The following is a 25,066-nucleotide window of genomic DNA, read 5'->3' as shown; positions in this document are numbered from 1 at the left end:
TACGCAACCAGTTCTAATGAAACAGCACACTGTGGATAAACACGTTAACAGCGGTTAACTGATATTGGTGACGCTGACTGCGCATTGCAAAAGGTTAAGGTGACCCCCTCCCCTCCCTTGCATGCAACGTTTGTCTGATTATGTACAATTCCTGCACACTACTGGCCAAAACATTTTTCAGTCTTTACCTTCAGCAAGTACAAAAACAATAGGAAAACAAAGCCAAAACCACACATTTTAGGTCATTTAGAAATATCAGCCAGAACAGAATGCATTTTGGTCCTACAAAGGTAGGCAGCATATTGGTTTTGAGTCCATCGAGTCACCTTTATTTGTATAGCGCTTTTAACAATACAGATTGTGTCAAAGCAACTTTACAGTATCAAATGGGAAAATAGTGTGTCAATAATGTAAAATGACAAGATTAAACACTCAATTTTCAGTTAGAGGCAGTTCATCATTGAATTCAGTGATGTCATCATCCAGCTCAGTTCAGTTTAAATAGTATCTGTGCAATCAAGTCGAAGATATCGCTGGAAATTAAGTGTCCCCAACTAAGCAAGCCAGAGGCGACAGCGGCAAGGAACCAAAACTCCATCGGTGACAGAATGGAGAAAAAAACCTTGGGAGAACCAGGCTCAGTTGGGGGGCCAGTTCTCCTCTGACCAGACGAAACAGCAGTTCAATTCCAACTGCAGCAAAGTCAGATTGTGTAGAGGACTCATCTAGTTCCCGTGGTCTTGTCCTGATGGCCGTCTAGATGACGAGATCTTCACTGGGGATCTGTCTCTTGTGCTCATCTAGGTGTCCTGATCTCCGCTGACATTCAGGGCTGTAGAGGTGCTGATCCACCATCTGATCTAGATACGGACTGGATCCTGGTGACTGCAGTGACCATCTGATCTGGATACGGATCGGGTGGCTACGGTGATCTCGGAATAAGAAAGAAACAGACTAGTATTAGCGTAGATGCCATTCTTCTTATTATGTAACAAGTGCAGTAGAGCAGTAGTGAGTTTGTGTCCGATACATTTATTAGTGTCTTTTGTATCTTAATTTTATGTTGTTATTTATTATCCTTCTTGTTGCACATGATGTGGATTTGTATGTAGGCCTACTTGTCCAAAATGTCTGTGTCAAGTTGGAGTCCAAGGCCTTAGTTTCAGTCCAGGTCCAAGTACCCCAACTCTAATAATAAGTATCTTATATTGATATTTTATCTCATACCACCTGCCTTTGGCCAGATCATGTCATTAGCTTAGCAATATGCTAACAGCAAACTCAAAGTCAAATCTCCTGTACATTTTGCCTGAGAGCTCTCTTAATATGACAGATAGACTTGCAAATCAGTTACTTAGGAGTTTTCATTTCAGTTAGGATGCTATAGGATTCAAGGGTACCTATGTAAGCAGCAAGGAAGCTCAGTATACTTTGAATATATATCAGTTGCACTTGATCTGACTTGATGTCATTATATTTCACCTTTGTAAGGAGGTGTGAGTCTGACTCTCTTGTGTGTTATTGCAGTAAGCAGTAGGGATCTTGAGACACAGCTCTGGTATAGCCTATCTCACATCCCAGGTCACACATAGTCTCTCATTGTGTTTGACGACAAACAATAGTGTACTTATAAAGTTATATTTTATAACTGTGCTATTTGTCACGCCCTACTTTAAAGACATGCTTGTCAGCATGATGGATAGAGATTTTGATAGCATGTTATACCAAGTGCTGATCTTTGCATTTTAATTCTATTTATTTTGAGTTTTCTTGATGTTAATCAGATATTTCTTATGTTGACGTGTCATGTAGAAATGACATTTCTTCTATTGACATGCTTTCTCGCTGCAGGATTTATTGACAAATTATACAAATGTCAATTTTGCTAACAAAACAGCCCGGTTGTCTAAGCTAGTGTGCTGACACACATGACTTTTACACTGACCGTTTCTTCTGTTTGCATGAGCATGAAGTTACATTGCTTTGTGTCTTCTAGCAACTTCTGGGAAAGAATAAAATAAAATGAAAAATGTTTTGTCATTATTTCATGCATGTGCCCTTGTAAAAAATAAATAAAATTATTAATCTTCTTGTTCAAATATAAGCAACACACAGCTTTGAACAGACCATTTTTTACAGGCCCCAGTCCAATCATCATAAAGCCACTTCAGTGTGATTTGAAGGTTGTTTAATCAGAGTCTACACTTCCAGCTAGAGAGATGTGAACCAGCCTAAGAGGCTGAAAATAAATTCATTTATTTTCTCTTCAGAACACTACCCAAAAGAAAGAGAAGTGAGCTCATAAATGAGCTCTCTTTAATATGCCACTGGTTTATCCTAGACATCAGTGAGATTAAATGGAGATTTCTAACTGTAGTTTGAAAAATAATTTCAATTAAACATAACTGAGAACTCCATCAAACCACAACTTGAATGTTGTTAAATTCTAATAATATTTCAAAGTATTATTTTTACTATAGTTTTTAACTTGATAAGCATAAGAAACTTCTTTTAAAAACATTTAAAAATCGCATAGATCCCAAACTTAAACATATGTTTTTTATTGTGGTTTTATGTTGGCAAACAAACCTTTTTATAAACATAAAGTAGATAAGATTTATATTAGCTGGTTTTTATTATTTTGTTCATTCATTCATTCATTTTATTTTATTTAAATAGTATTTTAATATAAACATACAAAATAGCATGTTGCTTGTTATACAATTACTTCAGATGTTTCATTAATTAATTTGTACATTTGTAATAGTGTGTCCACATCCCAGCATAACTAGAACATGTGCTTGGTCAAAAACAATCATAATCAAAAATATAAAAGAAAAAAGAAAAAAATAAATAAAAATGTTATATAATGCTGAAATGTTTCGAACTCAAATAAGGGATTCGTCAAGCATTTTTTATCAGATTTTGAATCGAAATGCTGCAGCAATATAAAGTTTTTTTGCCAACAGTGTGCTGCTTGTTTTCACATTAATTAATTTGATAAAATATCTTACACTACTCTACTGTATAAACAAAAATATTACCAGACATTATTATTGGGGACATACTGTATGTTCACATCTTGACACGAAACCTGATGTGCTACCACTGGATACAAGTAGGCCTTACAATAAAGGTCCATTTTTAGCATTATATGGCAACTACAGGATGTCCGTACTGTATATATGTGCACTCTGACCTTGCGTGGAGTTAAGCAGAGAAATGTAAAAATCCCTGGCAATTTAAAATACATTTGAGCCTTTGAAATTAGACCATGTTGTGATTGCCATTGCTTTATATTACCATCCTATGCTATACATTTGAATTCCTGAAAAGTCTAGACGCCCCCCGTGATGCATTTATGTGACCTTGAGTCAAGCTGCACTTCCCAGTGTCCCAGCTGTGAGGTGCAACTAAGAAGCTGAAGTGCTATGCAGCGTTGAACCCAGTGACATTTCTATCAGATCAGCCTGTAATTTCATCCCCACATGTCCTAAACTTTCATTGCTCACCAGCAGATTTGTGGAATGTGTGTGTGTGTGTGTGTGTGTGTGTGTGCGTGTGTGTTTATGAATGAGGGGGTAATCCCTGATCAGAAAAGCTCAAGTGGTTAGGTGCTAACCTGGAGGATGAGCCTTTCGTTTGATTTGGGCTGATCAAAGGTCACAGCCTCTCCAATCTGTCACACTGCGTTCACTTCAGAGGTCTGCTGGGATTTTTACATAGATATAAGAGCACACACAATGAATGAGAAAACAACCTCATCCATCTTGGTACTGTAGCTTTACACAAGTACACACAGTAATCACCAATGATTTGTGAGACTTTCTGAGACAAAAACCTCTCTACATGGGACTCATGAATATTTAATCATTTTAATTAATTCAACGGATACTAATGCATACCGCACAAGACGCAATTACCAAGTACACACTTTTCAGTTCACACAGCGGGAGATGATCTTTAATAGTGTGTTTGCAGCAAGAGAAAGTTCAGTTTGTTTGTAAGTGTTGTGGATTCAGTAAAGGCCGTGAACCCGTTGGCTGATGTCTTTACTAGGCTGAAAAGGGTTAGAGATCTTTTCAACCTGCCCAATCCGTCACTGACTTCACTAGCAAGCCAAATCAAATTGTGCTGCATACACAAACATTTAGTGTGATTTATAACACTCAGTGGGTTGCTTTCTGGATGCAGGTTTTGTACAGAATGTGAAGTATTGTCTTACTTTGGATTCAAAATGAGTTCAACATAGGTTCAAATGTTGTAGATCATACTCAAAAACAGTGATTAACTTCTTGTAATGGTTACAACAAGCACAACACTGGGCAGAAACCATTTCATCCAAACCATCAAAATCAATCAATCAAATATATTGCGATCTAACTTTCTACCAGAGACCAGTGTTCAGTAAATTTGGATACTGATTTAAGGTACCCTTAAAAGGCTTCTTACAAAATCAGTAGAGATTCCTTGGCAAATCAACAACTACATTTTACTGGTGAAAAGAATGGCAGCTAGACTAGCGCCAAACCAGCATAGACTGGCATGATGATTCACCCTAGTCTGTTTAGCAGGGGTTAGCCAACATTCAGTTTTAAAGCTTTACAAAATGTTGTTATTAAACTATGTTTGACTTAAAGGGTTAGTTCACCCAAAAATGAAAATTCTGTCATTAATTTCTCACCCTCATGGTGTTCCAAACCCGCAAGACCTTCGTTCATCGTCCGAACACAAATTAAGATATTTTTGGCTTTCTGACCCTGCATAGAGAGCAATGCAAATGAGACGTTCAAGGCCCAGAAAGGTAGTATAACATCATGAAGCTACGAGAATCTTCTTTTGTGCAGCACCACATGCATATATCATGTTACTCTTGTGAACGCGTGTCAACTGACACGGAAGAGAAGATATTGTCAAATAAATGTTTTGTTTTCTTTGTGCACAAAAAGTATTCTCATAGCTTTATAACATTAAGGTTGAACCGCTGATGTCACATGGACTATTTTAACAATGTCTTTACTACCTTTCTGGGTCTTGAACGTGTCAGTTGCATTGCTGTCTATGGAGGGTCAGAAAGCTCTCAGATTTCATCAAAAATGTCTTAATTTGTGTTACGAAGATGAACGCGTGTCTTATGAGTTTGGAACAACAGGAGGGTGGGTAATTAATAACAATTTTCATTTTTGAGTGAACTATCACTTTACATACCTGTCAACACTCCCGTTTTTCGTGGGAGTCTCCCGTATTTCACACCCATCTCCCGCCCCCCTCCCATTTTGTTATTTGTTATCCCAAATCTAGTTATATGAATAATCACATCAATATTTTATTCCAAGGTAGTACAGTTGCCAGTTCTTGTATGAAACACATCACCCAACGCATCACCTCACACAATTGACACAATACACAAATTTCAAACCATTTGTGACCTCAACCTGGCAATCTACAACTAAGTTGCGCTGTAGATTTCTGCTCAAGTAGTAGACGCGGGAAGCTGAATCTACCATCAGTGGTCGAAATGGAAGGAGAAGAGTCAGGTGGTGCTCCGGCAAAGAAAAATGTTTGTGTAAATTTAACAAGAGCTGGACGGAAGAATTTAATTTCTTGTCTCGAAGCCATGTAAACAACGCCCACGCCTTTTGCAAAGTGTGTCGCACTAATTTTAATATCGGACACGGTGGGAAAAACGACATATCTCAGCATCTTAAATCACAGCGGTACATTCGTGCAGCCAAGGCACAGAAGGGCAACACATAAAATAAACATTCAATGTTAATGTTATGTACAATGTTACAATGTAATGTAATGTAATTTGTTCCACAGTATTTAACTGCTGTGCAGTGCTTCTGTTTAATTTATAATATATATATATATATATATATATATATATATATATATATAACAGTTCTAATATTTATTTATTAATTAAACATTCAACGCGCTTTTTGTGCAACACCGTTTTTACGTGCCTTACTGCACGTTCCGCCGCAGTTTCAAATAGAAATGTCCACTGAGTGGCACTAAAACCAGGTTCAATACGTGAACCCTGGCACGTTTTTATTACGTAGATATTGGTACGTATTGCTGTTTTTTTATTACGTTGCTTCAAATACGTATTGTGGTGGTTCAGAATTCAAATATCCGGGGACTGTCGCTAAAAGTTAATACTCTATCCTGTTGGAAATATGCCCTACACCAAATCAAACCCTAAACCTACCCAATAGTGTTAACAAATGCAAAACTGATATAAAAACATATTTGTTGATGCAACCGTGCCATTTGAACTTCCGTTTACGCAGATTTTAACTGCTTTGTCGAACCGTAGTTACATGGGATTCAAACCGAATCGCTTCCGAAGTTCGTCTACGTACTCTGTGAGCTACCGAACAAACTTGTTATCTATGAAAACCCATAGCTATGAAGCTGGATGTGTGCGATGCTAACGTTCAAAAGCATCAGTTTTCAAATCTCCCAGCATATTAATATTGTTTTGAAGTCATAGCACGATATTCTTCAAGTAATTAATCGAAACTCTGTAAATTTGTGTGAAAAGGAATAAAAGTTGTAGGAGTTTCACTGCCTAGTGTTCATTTCTTTTGGAAACTGCAGTGATATGTAATTATTGGTAAGTATTTTGTGTCACGCTTAAAAGTGTACCCAGGTATGTAAATGCCATGAGACCAAGTAGTAAACATGAATCATTCTTTTTATTTTTATTAATAATTATTTATTATGTATGTACTTATGTGTAAATTCATGTGGCAAATGTCTCCATTTGCCAGACATTGAATTTTGACTTCATATACAAAATATAAAATCACTGCTGAAACTAAATAAATTATTCAAAATAACAACATAAAAACACGAAAACTAACCAATTAAAAATATGGATCATGGACCTGCAAGGCCCCTTGCCATACATCTTTGACCAACTTGGTCATCCAGCTTCATCAGACAACAATATTGGTTTGTCATTTTGTAGATGAACACTACAATATCCTGGTCCTCCAGCTAGATCAGCGCCAAACCAGCTTTAACCAGCATAAACCAGCCTGCTGGTCTTTTCAGCACGTGTGCTGGTGGAAGGTTTCTCTCTGGGTATTGCCAACAGCAGAGTTATTTGGCAGACTGAGAGCTGTTTGGCACATACGCGTAGAGTGTTCCAATAGCTATGGGAACAATCTTCCAGTCCTGGAACAGCGTGCTCATGCCGAGCTCAAATACCTTGACTGAACCTGGCACTACTCTAATATGAGACAGAGAGAGCTTGCAGGGATACTCTATTTCTGTGACTTGCACACCAGGAAGATGAAAGTCCATAACAATAAATTAAAGAACAAAAGAAAGAAGAAAAACACTTGAGTATACATTTGTTCTGAGAGAACGTTTCATAGAATTAACAGAAGGGAAGATGAGGAGAAAGAGACGTAGATGCTTTATTGGCAGCATTGCACATGGCTAATGCTACACCTGATTAATAATTCAACACAACCAAGTTATCCAGCCATTCCACATTTCACTCATGTGGCTATAGAATCGCTACTCATCAACAATGAACCAGAGGCTGTGCGACACTAATGTCTGGACGCTAAATGAAAGGCAGCCTTTAAAACGATTTACAGACCTATTCTGCACACTAGCCACAGAAAGCCATGGCTATAAAATGAGAGCATGCTGTAGTGTTATGAGAGCAGGTTGACAGAAAACTGCCATGACACTTCCATGTGCACAACAATGTTGAATGTCCTGCAGGATGTCCTGCTTTACAGATTCAGTGCACACACATTCAATGAATGTACTGTATCTGGCCGCATAACTGTGATTTGCAGTTGTGGCTAGCACACGCTAGGGGCCATGTGGTCAGAGGGTTATAGAAGGACATGTTCAGTCAGTATAAACTGACCTTGTGTCCACCCGCCCCTAGTAACAGAGCTTAAATTAGTGGAGTCCTGCATACTACAGACAAATGCACAGGGTCCAATCAACTTCAATGTCACATGCATTCAGAATTCATTATAATATGCCGAGTTGGTGCTCAAGAAACATGCTTTTATTATATTTTATTCTTTCATAATGTAACAATATTGAAAAAAAACTGTTGTGCAGCTCGATATATTTTGTGGAAATTGTGATAGCCTAATCATTATCGGAGTTCTAAATATCCATGTTTATTTGTCAGCAAATGTATGCCGGATGATGCAAAACGTGTCAATTGTGTAATTTGTGTAATTTGACAGACTTCTTACTACTTTTTGCATTGTGGATTGACGAATAGGTGATGCCGAGTGCATTGTGGGTGCATCATAGCAAAATGGAAGGTCCAAGCTTTTTCATTTTCCTCTTAACATGTAGAATCGATTTCAGACAAATTTTATTAAAAGCCCACCTTGCCAGCAGAGAATTATCAATTTAAGTAAATACACATATTTTACATCAGTGAGGTTAATTCTTACTATCCAATTCCAAACCATGTATTACGTTGCAGTTCCTAATAAAACGATTACCTGCCAGCTGGCGAGTAAGATGTTTATGCACCAAAGCCAGTTTTTCCTCACATTTGGCAGCCAGTGAGTGTTAGTTTTGGACTTTGTCTGGACCTTTTCACTCAAATTACACAACTTAAATACTACCTACTTTATAGCTAAACATGTAATCCCATTGCAACTGTCATGCTACAAACACACACACACACACAAAAAAAAGGTGCTATAGGTTTTTGAGGTGCTATATAGCACCGTTACCACAATAAAGAACCTGTTAAGCCCAGTATGGTTCTTCTGCAGTTCTTTGGGGTGGTGAAGGTGTTATATAGCACCACTGCCATTTTAAAAATGACATTAAAATACAGTGTACTGTATCTCCTGAAGATAACAAACTTTTTGCCCCCAAGTCCCCCTATATAATGAAATATTCCAGGGCCCTCACACAAGACTTTTTGACCTCAGAAAAGCTTAAAAGTTATTCAAAACAGCTTTTGCCTTTGCACTGAGCTCCCATTCATAGCAAGCATATGAGAGTGGAGCAACATATCTAAGGAAGAGAATGGGGTTCCTCTTATGGTTCTACTTAGCACCATTTGACAACGGTCACACTTAAAGTCATTCCTCTATGATTACGAGCCAATGAACCACTTTCAGTGCTATTGAGCACCATTTTTTTTTTAGAGTGTACTGTCAGACTGTATAATGATGGCAGTGCTAAAAATGCCATATTGAGGTGTGGTTCCAAATTGAAATGCTCAAAACTGGCTAGGTCTGTCATTAAAGGTTTACACTAAAAAACTGCATTTTACTTCCAGAAACTGCACTCTATTGGTTTATATTACTTTGATTGAGGCACAGAGCCACCATTTTTGAGGGAATTAACCCACAAATGGTTTGTACATTTTGGCATGGTCGTGATAGTAGAAAATACACACATATGAGAATAACCTACAACAATAGAATGGCAACAACACAAATTTTAAGAATGTCTAAATAACTGAGGAGATGGAAAAGCAATGGAACAAATCAGATGGCACTCATTTGACAGATGGTTGGCGCTGATGTGTGTTGCTGTCCATGCCCACAGCAGTCACAGGTGAACTCAGGTGATAGAGCAGTGGAGTTGGCAATGCCAACAAGCTTTAGGCTACAGCAGACCAAGACTTACCTCAGACTTCCCTCATGAGTCATGACTCACAGCTCCATGAGCATAGGGCAGCAGAAACAGCTCTTTGTTTGGAAGAATGGAGTAACCTTAGGAAAAAAGGAGAAGAGTGTGGAGTGTTGAGACATGCCCTTTGTGCACTCTTGGCAAAAGATAAGCAGGGGGAGGAGGAACATGCTGTGAATCCATAGAATGAGCATTCAGGGCACAGAAACATCATATCAGATAGACCTGCTTTAACGTTAGGCTACAGAAATGCCCAAAGCTTATCAAATGCACAGCAGTGCTACCAGAACAAATACCGCCTTAGCTATGGTTAGGATATGATTTATTCACATCATGTTAGTAATAATAATCTGAACAGGACTGTCCAACTGAAAAACAGTCACTACAACAAAGAGACAAGTTGTAGCTTTACAGTTCAAAATAGGATTTTATAGAAATAGGATTTTATGTAAAGCACATTTCTAAATAGACTACTACAAAAGAAACATAACCAATGACAACTAAGGTTTCATAGGAGGGAATTTCAGTTAAGTTTTGCCTTGTTCCATAACTTCTAACATTTTTTTTGTTTATGTTATAATTTAAAGGAACAGTTCTCCCAAAAATGAAAATTATATTATCAATTGCTTACTAAATCTGACTTTCTTTTGTGGAGCACAAACAAACATATTTTCTTCTTCCATACAATAAAAGTCAACAGTATCATATTTTGCATTCCACAGAGTAAAAACATTATTGAAAATGTAAATTTTGGGGTAAGATATCCCTTTAAGGAAGTACTTTCTAAAGGCATTTAGAAACATCTTTAAAAGGCCAAAAAATAATAAACAAGATATAAAGTGAGCCATTGTTTGGTGAGGTATTGACTATTAGCTTTATTAAAAGAATGTCAACCGAATATATATATTGGGGGGGGGGGTCCCAAAATTGATTAAATCCACTGCTGATATTTATTGTTGTATGTGCTACTGTTTTCCCTCCAAAATAATGTAACTTCCAGTAAGGTGATGTCATTAAGCAAATATCTTAAAGCAATATTACTAAAGATAAAGGTCACGTCCTTGGGGACTTTAATTGTATAATTTGGCACAGAACCAAACCTGTGAAAAATAATACAGAGAACACAACAAACAATACCTTGATTAGCAATTAAACAATATGTAGGCCTATTAACAGAGGTGTAAAAAGTACTCAAAAATTTTACTCAAGTGAAAGTACAAATAGTCAGTGAAAATTTTACTCAATTAAAAGTACAAGTATCTGGCCAAAAACATACTTGAGTAAAAGTAAAAAAGTACAACTTTAAATTGCACTCAAGCATTAAAAAAGTAGAAGTACTTTCTTTTCTGACAGACATTCAGAAGTTTGGTTAAAGGGAGAAAACGAAACAAAATGCAATGGCACAGGTCAAACACGTATATCTAGTGCAACAACAACAATTAAAATGCAGCACAGCGGAACACCGGGGAAAAAATACAGGGAAAGGGATCAAAAGGAAACTCCATCCTTTCTACCCTCATGTGACTTTCATTTATCAGATGAACACAAACTAAGCGTTTTAGAAAAAGAAAATCATGTGTATGGGACGTCCAAAAATGACACTTCAAAAACTACACAAAGTGAATATGACAGTAACGCAGTAACGTGTCTTCTTAAGTGAAACGATGGCTTATGTAAGAAGGATACAAATACTAATATTTTCAATTTGACCGTCATGTTCACTTGGTGTGGGTTCTGAAGTGGTTCTGTTTTGCATTATCTGGACTAAAAATCTTTGCTTGTGTTCATCTTAAGAAAGAAAGTCATAAACATCTGGGATGACATGAGGGTCAGTAAATGAATTTTCATTTTTGGGTGAACTATCCCTTTGAAGAGCAAGATGTGATGCAGAGGCTAGAAACATATTTCACACAGAATACTAGAATGTGTTGAATTAATGAGGACAGTCATAGAATTAAAACATACAACATTAACGTTTTGAAAGGCCACTTTTTTGTGTGTTGTTAATCTTTTAATTATTTATTTGGGGCTTTTAGAGTTTTTTTTTTTCTCAGCGAATATTGATAAATAATTATTTGTTACTAATTAGATTAATTAATGAGCAAATCATGTAATTATTAAGATAAAAAAAACAAAAAAACTTTCCTGATTCCTACTCAATGTGTCATATAACGACGTATTATAAATACAACTTATTCACTACCTGGTGAGAACATCACTAAACATGAATTACAATTAATTTAACAAACAATGCTTATTTAAACACTTTTGGAGATTTTGAATTAATTAAGAAAATATTTCCACAAAAATATTAATGGTATTTAAATTCTCATCACTGATTTTATTTGCACTCAATCTTGTGCATTCAACTAATATATTACACAGCTAATATCAAAACAGAACAAATAATGAATAAACATTTTTTGGGAAAATGCAACTTTGCTACCTCAATATGCTTCCTCGGATTTGATGGTGACATTTACCTGATGAAAGTCATAAATGAAGTAGAAATATGTGTGCTTGATGCATGAAACAATGATCATTGGTTCTCACATCAGGCACGCATGTTTGAGCTTCCGTTTACCATATTTAATGTGCATAAGATAAAATAAAAATGTAATGTACTTTTCAAGATGAAATAAAATTGTAAGGAGTAAAAAGTACTGTTTTTTCTTCAGAAATGTAATCAAGTAAAAGTACGATTAGTCAGTTTAAATTGTACTTGAATAAAGTACAAATCCCCCAAAATAATACTTAAGTAATCAAGTAAAATTACTCAAGTATTTTACACCTCTGCCTATTAAACAATATTCTGAAGAAAATGCATTGTGTTTGAAACAATTTGACAGTTCTTCCATGTATGCCAAATGACATAAAACACAGTCAATAATTTGCAATGATTAAAAGTTGTGAGTTCTGAATATATTATCCGATATATTAAGAGTGTTTCCCAAAATGACCTTGAACTGAATATTTACCAACGCTTCCCTTTCTTGGTCATGTGACCACATGCTTTCAGCTTATTGGCCAGTCACAAACATTTGTCTTTCTTTATCTCTCTTTCTAATAAGAGTATGAATCCACAGTTTGGTTCTAAATGTATTTGCCTGCTCAGTACAGTCACTTTGAAAAACTGATCCAAATGGATCTATGGCATGTCTGTCCCCATTCCTAGAGGTTAAAGCACAGACCCCTCACCTCAATTTACTGCCATCCTCTTTTGCAGCGTGTTCCCTTTGACCGATAGAGTTTCACAACTCTACTCAGCTGCTCCTTTCACCCCATAAACACCCACACTCAGATCAGTGTCCTCAAGGTCATTCTGAAGTGGGACAGGAACTTAAACATATAGCCAAAATAAGACAAGCACAAATCGTCTGACATTATATCTATTTCAGTAAGTAAATAATGTCTAAAGCTGATGAAAATCTCCACAGAAGAGGTATCCTGAAACTCTTCTAACTAATTTACTTCACTTAAACGTCAAAGGTCATCCATTCATACACGTCATTTTAACAATAGCCTATGACTGAATGGGGTAAAAGGGTACGTTTGTCCAAACGGCAAACAGAGGGAGAGGGAGAGAAAGAGAACGAGATTCCTATAAAAACGGAGAGATGAAAGAGAAAGGCTATCTCTTCTCGTACTCATTGATCTGTGTGCGCAGCCCAGAGCCTAAGCGCTCTCACACACCACTTTACACATATCAGTATGCTGATAACCCCAAAAAACCTGCAACCAGTAGGTTGAAAAAAGTAGCACATTTCGGTCCTGTCCCCTAATGCAGTCATCCATTCTGACCAGAGGGAGGGTTTTCAAATCTGAGTCAATAATTATGAGCGAGCAAACATGTTTGAAGGCCAGTGAGAACTTAGATATTATCCTTAAACATTTCTAGGAAAACTAACATGGAAAGCTTTGAAATTTTATTTATTTTTTTTTAAAGTCCTTTCGTGACAGTGTCAGACTGGAGGCCTTTGTTGTAAAAGTTTTTTTCCCCAGCAGAATTAAGGAAGGGCACAAATTTCCTATTAATGAAAGTGTGAGGTTGGCAATCTGGTTTCTCAGAAATTATTCTTGGAAAAATATTCTTGGAAGTCCAGTTTCAGTAGCACACTTATATCTAGGTAGTTTCAATAATAGTTTCAAGGTGAAACATTCTGCATGAGGGATACACGTGTGATTTGTGACTCAAACTGTGACTTTTATCAGTGACATGACTTGTTGTGAGTACATAGAGCAGGGGTCTCCAACCCTGCTCCTGGAGAGCTACTGTCCTACAGATTTCAGCCCCGACCCCAATCAAACACACCTGAACCAGCTAATCAAGGTCTTCAAGGCTACTTGTTAATTTCAGACAGGCGTGTTGGAGCAGGGTTGGAACTGAAATCTGCAGGACGGTAGCTCTCCAGGAGCAGGGTTGGAGATCCCTGACATAGAGAATTACAGTTGTGTTATCGAGGTTAATCTGAACCCCCAAACTGGCTCAAAATGAATTTGCAAGCTGTAAAGCAATGTACATATTAAGAAAGGTTTTCAGAATAAATAATGTATAGCCTTGTTTTATAATATAAGATGCACTTGACAGGAAGGAGCGGTAGTAAGGGCTGCCACATTGTGAGAAACTGAGTGTACTTAGATCGCCCTCTCCAGACCAATGTAAGTAAGGACAAGTATGAACATTCAGTTTGTAGTTAGCTGTAGTCATATGAAAACCAATACTAAAAGACTGCAATATTTGATTTATAAGCCTGAAAAGTAATATTTTTGTTAGTATAGCAATCGTCAAATTAAATACCTTCCTAAAAAAAAAAGAAAAGAAAAACTTCCCTTTTTAAAGATCTTCCCAGCTAAGCCTATTGAAATAATTGCATTTAATATATTAAATATCTCAAGTAAACACTTTAATTTTGACAACCCTAAAAATGTATTTGTTTGTTTGTTTTCCATCAAGCTTGCAGCTCCTTGAGGGTCCCCGGATGGCAGACACCAGTCAACAGACAACGGTCAAAATTGGTACTGACAATACAGTGACTAACTAAAACTAACTAACTAAATAAACAAATAAATAGGCTGGCAGCTATGTTGATTGGAATAAAGCTGAAATTAAGGAAAATATCAATATTAGATGAAACACTTAAATTTGAAGGTGAAGTAAAATTACTACACCTAAAATTGAAGTAAACTAAAGCTCAATATATATAAAAAATGACAAAAGCACATCACAAAATCACTAAATTAAACAAAAAATGTAAATGAAAATAAATTGAAATTAAAAAAAAAAAAGAAAAAAAAGTTTATTCAAAATATTAATAAATACTACAACGGTATATAAAAAAATACCAAAATAACAATCATGTAGCAATAACATAAAGGGACAGAACATCCAAAAAATAATTTATTCACTATTCATTTTATTCCAAACAAAAAATATCCTAAGGATAAGTAAATGATGAGAATTATCTTGTAAGATATTTGTAAATTAGGTCAAGTAATACTATTCCTATTTTGGGTGTATATATTTTATGTATATATGTATGTATGTGTATATGTATGTGTGTATATATATATATACTGGATAAAAAAGACAAATCCATCACACATTTATACAAACATTTTATTGTATGACAGTATAAGGTGGGGGCATCGCTGAACTCATTTGACACTGAAAAAAAAAAAAATATTTTCACAAATTGCAATCAATGTCAGTATTATTGAACATATTCCAAAACAAGAGCCGTTAATACTTCATGGGCACATCAATGCACAGAGATACAGCGTGTGTGCGAGATCAGTGACATTAAAGTATGGACATTTAGGCTCACATCCGTGACTGAGTTCATGTAAGGCACTTTCAAATTTAAACACAACTAGCTATTTACTTGGCTAAAGTAGTAGAACAATTTGAAACTAAAAGGTCAACTATGGGGAAGGTTTTGTAGCAAGTAGTGTAGATTGCATAGTCAAGTATTATCAGTGTAAAATGAAATGAAAAAAATAAAATAATAAAATAAAATAACGAGCAACAAATCCACTGTGTAAGGTGGACGTGCAGGTTCTTTGGTCTGGTATCTGAGGCATTAAGACAAAAGAAACTCAGGACATATAACAGAATCCATAGGCAATCTTCAAATTTACAATGCTTACTTCAGATACAGACCCTAAATTCTGGATAACCTCTTGAAGTTTGTCATAGATGTGGTTGAAATCAAGTCAGGTGAGTTTGCTGATGAGTTCAAGTCAATAGTGATTAAAGAGGAGTCAACAATCAAGATGTAATAAGCTTGAATTCCTGACAAAATAAGTGTAAAGGCAACTGAGGTGGCTTACTAGTGCACTTGCTCAACATCTGATGTCTGATTATATTTATTAGAGCTATAAACAGATACTGAAGGGACTGTATATGTCTATGTGAGAATGGAAATGAAGTTAAATGTCATCATGGGAAAACAGAGACTGAAACTGTGCCATTAAACAAGAGCAATAACATTTCTGCACAAGGAAGGTGGACCAGGCACAGCCGCAAGCACATATGAACAAGCATAAACATCAAAACACAGATTCATAAATGGAAGTTTTCATTCTAAAGGCCACATTCTGATTCACAAAAAAAAAAAAAAACAGTGCAGAATATTACAGTTTATGTGCCATGATGGTCTTCTGCAGTGGTTAACAGAAAGAAATCAATGTAGAAAGGAAAGGCCCCTTGGTGCTTAAAAGCTCATCTCATAGGTTTTCATAAATAATTAAGTATAACAAAATCGATGGCATTTACCTGAAGAGATTATGGTGACAGAGTGGTAAGTAACTAAATAGAGCACTATATTTACAACAAAGCTTGATCTTTGCTTTTCCTACATCATACAAAGAGGGTGCTGACAAACTTACTGACGTGATGTAGGGGAAAAAATAAAATATCCAATTCTATAATGTTAGTGTTGCTTGATTATACATTTTAGAGAGAAATAAACAAGGTTTCTGCATCTGATATTATTGAGTGGCATGATAAATAAAGCTGAAAAAAAAAAAACACAAGAAGGGCTGGATGGAATAGCATCCGATCCATATGGATTCTTGCTGAAGATGGTTACCTGCTTACTAATACATAAACTCAGTGCAAGTGTAAACAGGTGTCATTCATTAGACACAACGGAACAATGTTAAGCGCTCTGTATGAGGCAAATGTGCCAGTAGATCTTGAGGTTCCATTGCTATAAATGATGAGACAGATATTTTTCTGTGGGTTCTTGAAGTTTTTCCATGGCTTTTCACAGAAGTAGCACCATACATTTGTTGTTTGTTCGTAAAACTGGGACATAAAGAGCAGACGCAGTGCTGAGGCTTGTCTATACCCTCTTCATGCACACTTGACACCTGCTGATGTGAGTTCGTAGATTCCCAGCTTTTAGCGTTGTAGGGACAGGTTTGCTGTAATCACAATACACACAGACATTAACAAGAGAACAGAAAAAAAAAAAAAGTATATATATTTTTCTCTTAACATCTTGCAATTCAGATTTTTCTCTAGGATTTTTTAAAAATATCTTTTTAGTGGCTCCTAATTGTGCAGACAAAAAGATTTGTCTTTATCCTGAAATGCATATTTTGTCCAAGAAATGTTTTGTATATTCCATTTTGTATTCATTTTAATGCACAGAATCGCATATTACATTTACATAATAAATATTTTCTTCACATAAGGCCTGTCATTAATTTTAATCAATTAATTTACTCATTTAATTTATTTTTAACATTCAATTTTAAATCAATCAAATCATATATTGTTATTTTTCACTGTTGCGGAAAAGGGCAATAATAGGTAATATTGATCTGTATAATATTTGAAGGGTAATATTCTAAAACTGCATATATAATGATCAATTTATTTATTAAAATATCTTAAGTGTAAAATAATATAAATGTATTTAATATTAAAGAAAATATGATATTAGATAAATGTTGTGTAAACCGTTATTCAGTGATAATGCTACACTTCATCTGGGTACTCTATCCACTGTACATTTTTATCCCAAGTAATATTAATTAAAAAGATACACATAACATAGAAGGAATTATTTTCTGACCAATTTTTTAATTGCATATTGTTGTTTTTGTTATTGTAACAGCCTCATGAAAGATAATGTAGGCCTAATGTAAAATGGACACTATAACATAAAACTAGCCAACTGTATATTAGTCGTTTCTCAGTTGAGCTTAAGAATAAAGAAAACTTGATTTGTTCTTCCAATCTTTTTAAGATGACCCGGTCATTGGTTACTTTAAGTGGGAGGACTTATTAATGCTTTATACAGTAGTGAGACATAAACACAATAAAAATGCTCCTAAATCACCAAAAAATGATTTATTGTGGTAACAGAGAGGATTTACTGTTAGCTACATGGGTGTGGCATATATAGCTTAAATATTTCTAATAAATTAATCAGCTTTAGTACATGATATATATGTGTGAAACTGAAGAAACAATAGTGCATCCAGAAAAATAGTAAGAACCTACAAGGTGGGCCTAATGGTATGTTGACACCAAATGCGAAGCGAATATTTGTATCGCATTACACACTCTAGTTTACTCGTGGGGAGATTTCTTGCGTGATTCACTTGTGTGGACAAAAACATAAAACAATAAAAAAAAAAAAAAATTTTTTTTAAATTTCTGATACAACCAGACGTGTCAATAAGCGCTTCACTGATTGGCTTGTGCGACAAAGCATCATGCTGATTTTCCACTCAAGTTCAAATTTTTGAACTTCCGCAGAAGATAGGATTGAGCGTCAATTGTGTCGCCCGATTCACATCTATTCGCGTGTTTGCATTGACTTTGTACGTAATCTACTCGTACGAATAATTAAATTCGCTTTTGGTGTGAACACACCATAACAGTTAATAAATACTCAAGAATATAAAGTGTGTAAAAGCTTACCTAAACATTTCGCTGTCCTCTATGGTGGCTAACCAGAAGCTGTAGGAGTTAGCATAGTAGTTGCAGGTGCCGCGACCGTGACACTCGATGAAGGGAGCTGAGCGGAACTCTTCCAGACAAGAACCCGGAGAGGCCAGTGCCTGACCGGAGCCCTCAGCACCAGCACTGGTGTGCTGTTACACACAGAGAGAGAGATAGCGTCAGACCTTTTACACATAAGTTTACATTTTCATATAATCCTCATTGAAAATTCTGAAAACAATACTCCATCAATAATCCATAATGTAAACAGAGATTTTTGATTACCTTAATCCGGCTAAAGTCATAATCGAAGTAAACACAAATCGAATTAAGACGTGGAGTATTCCTATTTTAGTCGCATTATCGAGGTGCAATACAGACATGCACACACCTTAATCAAACTATTAACGTCGTGTAGGACTTTTTGCTGCATTTTGCGACAGGATACACATTCTGTACTTTAGTTTAAAACTGATTTTACAGTAATAAAGACAAAGTTAGGGGCTGAATAAGTATAATATAATAATAATATCATTATATTGTACTAACACAATTGTACTACAAAATGTATCAAATAAAAAATGTTTTATAGTACAACTGTAAAATTATAATACTAATACATCTGTCTAAATTTCTTCATTTTTATTAAAACATAGAGCTTTTATTTTGGCCGTTTGCAGGCAAATAAAGTTATGTGCTGCCGGTTTAAAAATGAAGCTCACCACTGTGTTCATTTATACACATGCAGCTCATAATTTATCTAACTAAAATAAAAGCATTAGCGAGCTAACGATCACATATTGACAATGTTATTTTGATATATTGTGCAATCCTAAAAATGCTTCTTTATTCTCCTCACCATGACGAAAGAGTATCCAATCCAGAGAGAATCCCAACCACGAGGGCAGGGTGGTATCCCGATAGTCTGACTGTGCACAGCTATCACCATAGCAGGAGCCTCACAAACTGCACATCTGTCACAGGAAAACATGCATGCACATGAGAAGGATGATGATTTCTTACTCACGGAAATATCAAACGATTCATAAAAGATCACGAACCTGCTGATGAAGGGTTTGATGCTCTCACCGGTAACAGGGGCCATGCTCATGGGCATGGGCTCGGGAGAGGTGAGCCAGTAGGAATAGTCATTACGAGAAGCAAAGTTACATACATTGTTGATGTTGCAGAAGAGGAAAGGCATTGGGCTGAACTTCCTTAGGCAGCTACCAGCTGTACCTATTGGGTAAAGAGAGCAGAACGTCAGGGATTGTGTAATTTTGATTAATATTTCAGAATAAATACATGATCTGTGTGACTGTTGCGCTAACCTAAGTCTTGTCCATGTGACCTCTCATTGCCCTGGACATAAAGCAGCGAATATCCATCATAGATCAGCGTCGTTCCCTCTGGACATTGTGGAATATCAACACTCTGACTGTGGCGGGTTACAAGGAAGCCGTGGTCCATTGAGGCAGGGCCAGGAGGGCCGATGCCACCTGGGAAACCACTAGGTCCTGGAGGTCCAGGGTACCCTCTGGGGCCTACAGAAAATATATTTTTGGAAATAAAATAGGGATCGGCAAGCATAAGCAATCTTATGAATGAAAGGCATTTCAGTTCAGCTGAAATTTGCAGAACTTTTCTGCTGTCTGGGATTGGTAATGGCTCTTAATATTTTATGTGTCTGTGCACCTACCAGAGGGTCCAGTTTGTCCAGGCTCTCCTTTGGCCCCAGGATGTCCATTATAGCCAGGTGTCCCATCGGATCCTTTTATACCCTGAAGTCCCATCACACCTAGGAGGTACGTTGTGTGTTAGATGTCAAATGACTATTTTCATAAACTTGTAAGTTCAGATATTTGAAATACTCACCCAGTTGTCCTTTCGGTCCAGGGAAGCCTTGAATTCCAACTAGACCTGGGGGACCCTGAGGTCCTGGAAGACCAGGATCTCCCTTTATAGATATGTGCGGCCCAGGGGGTCCAGGGGGGCCTTCGCTACCTTAAATTAAACATTTTAAAGCAGAAATTTAGTACAATGTTTACAATAAAGTATAGCATTCAGTATAGATGTTTCACCATATATTCAAGCTCAAATAAGGATTTGAAGAAGCAGTTTGGTGGACACACAAAATGTTTTCTGATATTTTGTGTGTGTAAATGCAAAATATTTTGTGTGTTCAGATGCAAAAAGCCTCTAAGTGCCGTTTGAAATTTTGGTAACACTTTATAATAGCGTTCATTAAAAAATAATTAACAAACATTATGTAATACTTAAGAGATCATTAGTTAATATATATTCACATATCTAGAAACATTAAATAATGTACATGTTAATGTTTACTAATAAATGTATTAAACATTACCTAATAATTAACATTTCATGTAAATTAAAATGCTTACAAATATCATTAAACTTCTAATTCATATAATCATGCACATCTTGAAAATCGACAAATGGATTTTAACAGATGTTATACAATGATTAAAAGCTTTTGTTAATGCACAACACTTCTGCTGCTGTTGAGGTGTGATACAGATTTGGATACAGGCTCAGCTTTGGTGGTATGGGTAGGTTTTAAAGTGGTCATATGATGCAATTTCATGTTTTCCTTTCTCTTTGGAGTGTTACAAGCTGTTTGTGCATAGATAAGATCCTTAAAGTTGCAAAGACTAAAGTCTCAAACCCAAAGAGATATTCTTTAGAAAAGTTAAGACTCTGCCACGTCTTCCTAAAACGGCTCATTCAAACACGCCCCCACATGTCAACGTCTCGGTGTGGGAAGATTTGCATAACACCGCCCAAACATACACACAATGAAAGAAGGCATAACCTTTATTCTCGCTGTAGTATTGTTACTGCCGCTGACGCCATGTCCTGGAGTCGCTGTGTGTTTCGTGTGAAAGTGAAAGTAATTTGTTTGGCCTTCCAAATGAGTACACAACTAAAAATCAGTGGTTAAGTTATATTTACAACACTTTTCCAGAACAGTACAAAGCAAATATTAGAGTGTGTGCAGCGCATTTTACGGAGGACTATTTCCTGATCCTGGGAGAGAGTAGCCTACAATGTGAACACTATGAATGGCTGTGAACAGCAATTCCAACGTCGCAAGGACAGTCTGGTGTTTCTGACTCACAGCCTGGAAGTATGTTTCGATATTTAAAGAATTTACTACTGACTATTCAAACGTGAGTTTTGAGCTGTGTAGTGTAGAGCTTGTTTGGCGTTTTCTCCTATCACAAATGCGGACATGGTGTTATGTTTACGCGGTGTGGCGCAATGCGTAAAAAGACAGTATGAGTCATTATAATCAGTAATTATGTCCTCACTTAATGCAACAAATGCCTCGTTTATAGTGGGTTTTATTGTTTTAGTCTCATCACACCGGGACCATAGACCGTAAAAAGGCCGGGACACGGCATCACAACATGGGAAGGGGTGTAACATTTCCATCACAAGCTTGAGGTATTTGGCCAATCACAATGCACCGGATAGCTGGCCAATCAGAGCACACCTCACTTCTCAGACCGATGAGCTTTGTAAAAATCGGCGAGTTTCAGAAAGGCGGAGCATAAAGGAGCAACATTAATGTACAGTATGAGGAAAATCATGTGTTTTTTGAACCTCGAACCGCGTAAACACATTGCATTACACCAAATACACAAAATAATGTTCTTTTTAGCAACATCATATTTAAGGCTTGGGTAAGGGGTCAACAGTGTACAGGGTTCAATTTGATTACTATAAGGGAACACGATTCAATCTGTTTATATTGCATTGTTTCGATAAGTGAAAAATGAATATTTTCTTAAAAATTAGTTTTTCCCCCTCCTGTTGATGTATGATTCAAGGAGTATTCTGTTTAATGATACACAATAGTATACTAATATAAGTCTTGAGGTAATAAAACATGTTTTGCACCCAAATTACAATGTGTATTGTTTTTACCAAGCATTTAGCTAAACTTAACTAACCACCCTTTACACAAACGTTGTTACAGTAGCTAAAAGTAAAGTGCCAATACAGATACTAAAACAACTTTGTAAATGTTTATAAACATTTACAAATGATGAATAGTCTCAACTATAGATAGCGTACTGCAAAAACATGAACAAATGATTAATAAATGATTTGTAAAGATGTGAAAATAGGGTGAATTCTGGTCATTTGTGACACTTTCTGTCATTAAAATGACTGCTCATAAAAGGTACTAATGATTAGTAAATGTTTATAAACATTTACAATTGATGAATAGTTTCCACTTTAGATTGGGTACTGCAAAAACATTAACAAATAATTAATAAATTATTTAAGATGGGCAAATAGTAGAAGTCTACACACAACAAACAATGACCAAATGTATGACCTTTACAGACTGTGATTGAGTTAATCAATATATTACCATGAATAGCTTGTGAACTGCTTAAAATGACTAATTAAGCTATATTTTCACATCATTTGTAAATGTAAAAATGAGCATTAGCTAATTTGTGAACTGAAGGTGAACTGAAAGCATTCAAAAGTACATTAACAAATAAACTTGTAATCATTGTATAATTTCTGTTCAAATAATTTGTAGTTTTTTAAAACGCATTGAAAGTTTTATGACATTTGTAAACATTAGCTAATGATCCGTTAAGCATTACATAATGTTTGTTAATAATTTATTAATGAAGCTTTTAATCATTGTAAACCATCTGTCAAAATCATTTGAAGATTAAAAAAAAAAAAATGCATGATCATATGAATTAAAGGTTTAATGACATTTGTAAGCATTTCAATTTACATTAAATAATGATCTGTTAATCATTTGATAATGTTTAATAAGTTCATTAGTTAACATTAACAAACACATTATCTCATATTTCTAGATATTTTAATGTATATTAAGTAATGATTAGTTAAATATTATATAATGATTTATTAATGAAAGTTATTATAAAGTGTTACCTAAATTTTCTTCTAAAATTAACATTTTTCTCAGGCTCCTGTTTATGTTCAGTTATTTAATTTAAATAGCAATGAAAATAACCTATTCATTGCCTTTAATGTGAAATTACTGAACCTACACATGGGAGCCTGGAAAAAAAAGCTAATTTTAGAAGAAAATTTCAAATGGCACTTAGAGGCTTTTGCATCTGAACTCTTCACACACACACACACACACACACACATATATATATATATATATATATATATATATATATATATGTGTGTAATTCTTCTTCTATATACATATTAATCAACTTATTTCACAACCAATTCACAGAATTACAAATTCAAAGTAAAAGGGTATGAAATATTAATAAATATTAATACATTTAATATTTTATAATAATGGATATTATTATTGTATTTTCAAGATTATACAATATTAATATTAAATAATTTGATATTTTAAATTATTGTATTATTATTAATAATAATAATAATAATATTGTTGTTGTTGTATACAATATTGTAAAACATAAAGCAATAAATTTAAAGTATACTACCAATTTTATATTATCTATACCAATTAAAATGTTCATTTGAATAAATGTGGATAGACACTAATAATTAGAGATGCACCGATTGCAATTTTCTTGGCCGATTCCGATTTCCGATTTTTTGGAAGTGTGACCTGCCGATACCGATTTTTGCCGATTCCGATTTTCTCTCTAAGAACTATAATTGACAGCATATACAAACCAAAATCTATGCAAATTTCAATGCAAAAAAAAAAAAAAAATTATTTAGTCATTGTCATTTTTTCCCCTAACCTTATTAAATGCGTCCTCTTTCACATCAAATTCTTACTTTGTTTCAATTAATTCAGTTAGCATAATAAGAAACTGTAGAGTTGTTACCATTCAAATAAAATTAGTATTAACAAACTCTATCATTCCACTGCTGAGAAAACAGAAGCTGCCTCTGAAGTGGCATTAGATGCATTTACACAGACAGTTTGGTGAAGCTGAGGTGCCATAAATGCATTTACACTGCAATTTCAAATTCATAAATAGTTTATAAGATTAATGTTTTACATATTTTTTTAAACATACAAATATATGTTGAAAAAATGCAATGATACTTTTAAATATGACTAAACCAAGTGGTGGCAAGTGTCTGTTTAAATGAGTGAGTTATTTATTCATTCATTCAACCGATTTATTCAAACGGCTGATTTATTCAGAAACGAGGCAAGTGACTGTCCTTATGAATGAGCCACTGAATCATTGACTCACTCGATTCGTTCAAAAACGTGGATTCATTCAGTAACGAAACACCGCTGTGTGCTACTCAGAGACACACAAGATTTCTGCTGTGGCTTTGATCTGAACTATTTTCGTCAGCGAAACTGAGCAGAAACAGTCAATATTTTGTAATAATAACAATAGTCGCTTAATTTTAACTTATTGTTTATTTAAATACTATTGTATAAAATCAGTGTCATTGCAATCGTGT

General features: G+C 35.4%; 1 protein-coding gene and 1 long non-coding RNA gene across 3 annotated transcripts in view; both read right to left on the bottom strand.

The window, feature by feature from the left end:
• Positions 1 to 265: 265 nt before the first annotated feature.
• Positions 266 to 13,090, bottom strand: LOC131547210 (uncharacterized). 2 transcript variants are annotated; one of them, XR_009272871.1, is made up of 4 exons: positions 12,853 to 13,090; positions 9,652 to 9,737; positions 3,623 to 3,709; positions 266 to 2,002 (listed from the first exon to the last, which is right to left on the bottom strand). It is a non-coding gene; the product is annotated as an uncharacterized LOC131547210 (long non-coding RNA). The 2 variants fall into 2 exon arrangements; XR_009272872.1 differs by having other exon boundaries at positions 3,623 to 3,706.
• A 2,165-nt stretch (positions 13,091 to 15,255) lies between these two features.
• Positions 15,256 to 25,066, bottom strand: part of col4a1 (collagen, type IV, alpha 1) — a 71,470-nt gene continuing 61,659 nt past the window's right edge. The window contains exons 46-52 of the mRNA XM_058786432.1: positions 20,489 to 20,617; positions 20,313 to 20,411; positions 19,945 to 20,157; positions 19,675 to 19,852; positions 19,473 to 19,587; positions 18,593 to 18,765; positions 15,256 to 17,082 (exon numbers count right to left, since the gene is read on the bottom strand). Of these exons, the coding sequence (XP_058642415.1) occupies positions 17,001 to 17,082; positions 18,593 to 18,765; positions 19,473 to 19,587; positions 19,675 to 19,852; positions 19,945 to 20,157; positions 20,313 to 20,411; positions 20,489 to 20,617 (989 nt within the window). The 3' untranslated portion in view covers positions 15,256 to 17,000. The remainder of the gene's footprint in view (positions 17,083 to 18,592; positions 18,766 to 19,472; positions 19,588 to 19,674; positions 19,853 to 19,944; positions 20,158 to 20,312; positions 20,412 to 20,488; positions 20,618 to 25,066) is intronic.

Source organism: Onychostoma macrolepis, chromosome 09 (genome assembly GCF_012432095.1).
Source record: "Onychostoma macrolepis isolate SWU-2019 chromosome 09, ASM1243209v1, whole genome shotgun sequence".
Lineage (NCBI taxonomy): Eukaryota > Metazoa > Chordata > Actinopteri > Cypriniformes > Cyprinidae > Onychostoma > Onychostoma macrolepis.
Note: the sequence above shows the minus strand (reverse complement) of the source record. Positions and strands in the feature narration are given on the sequence as shown.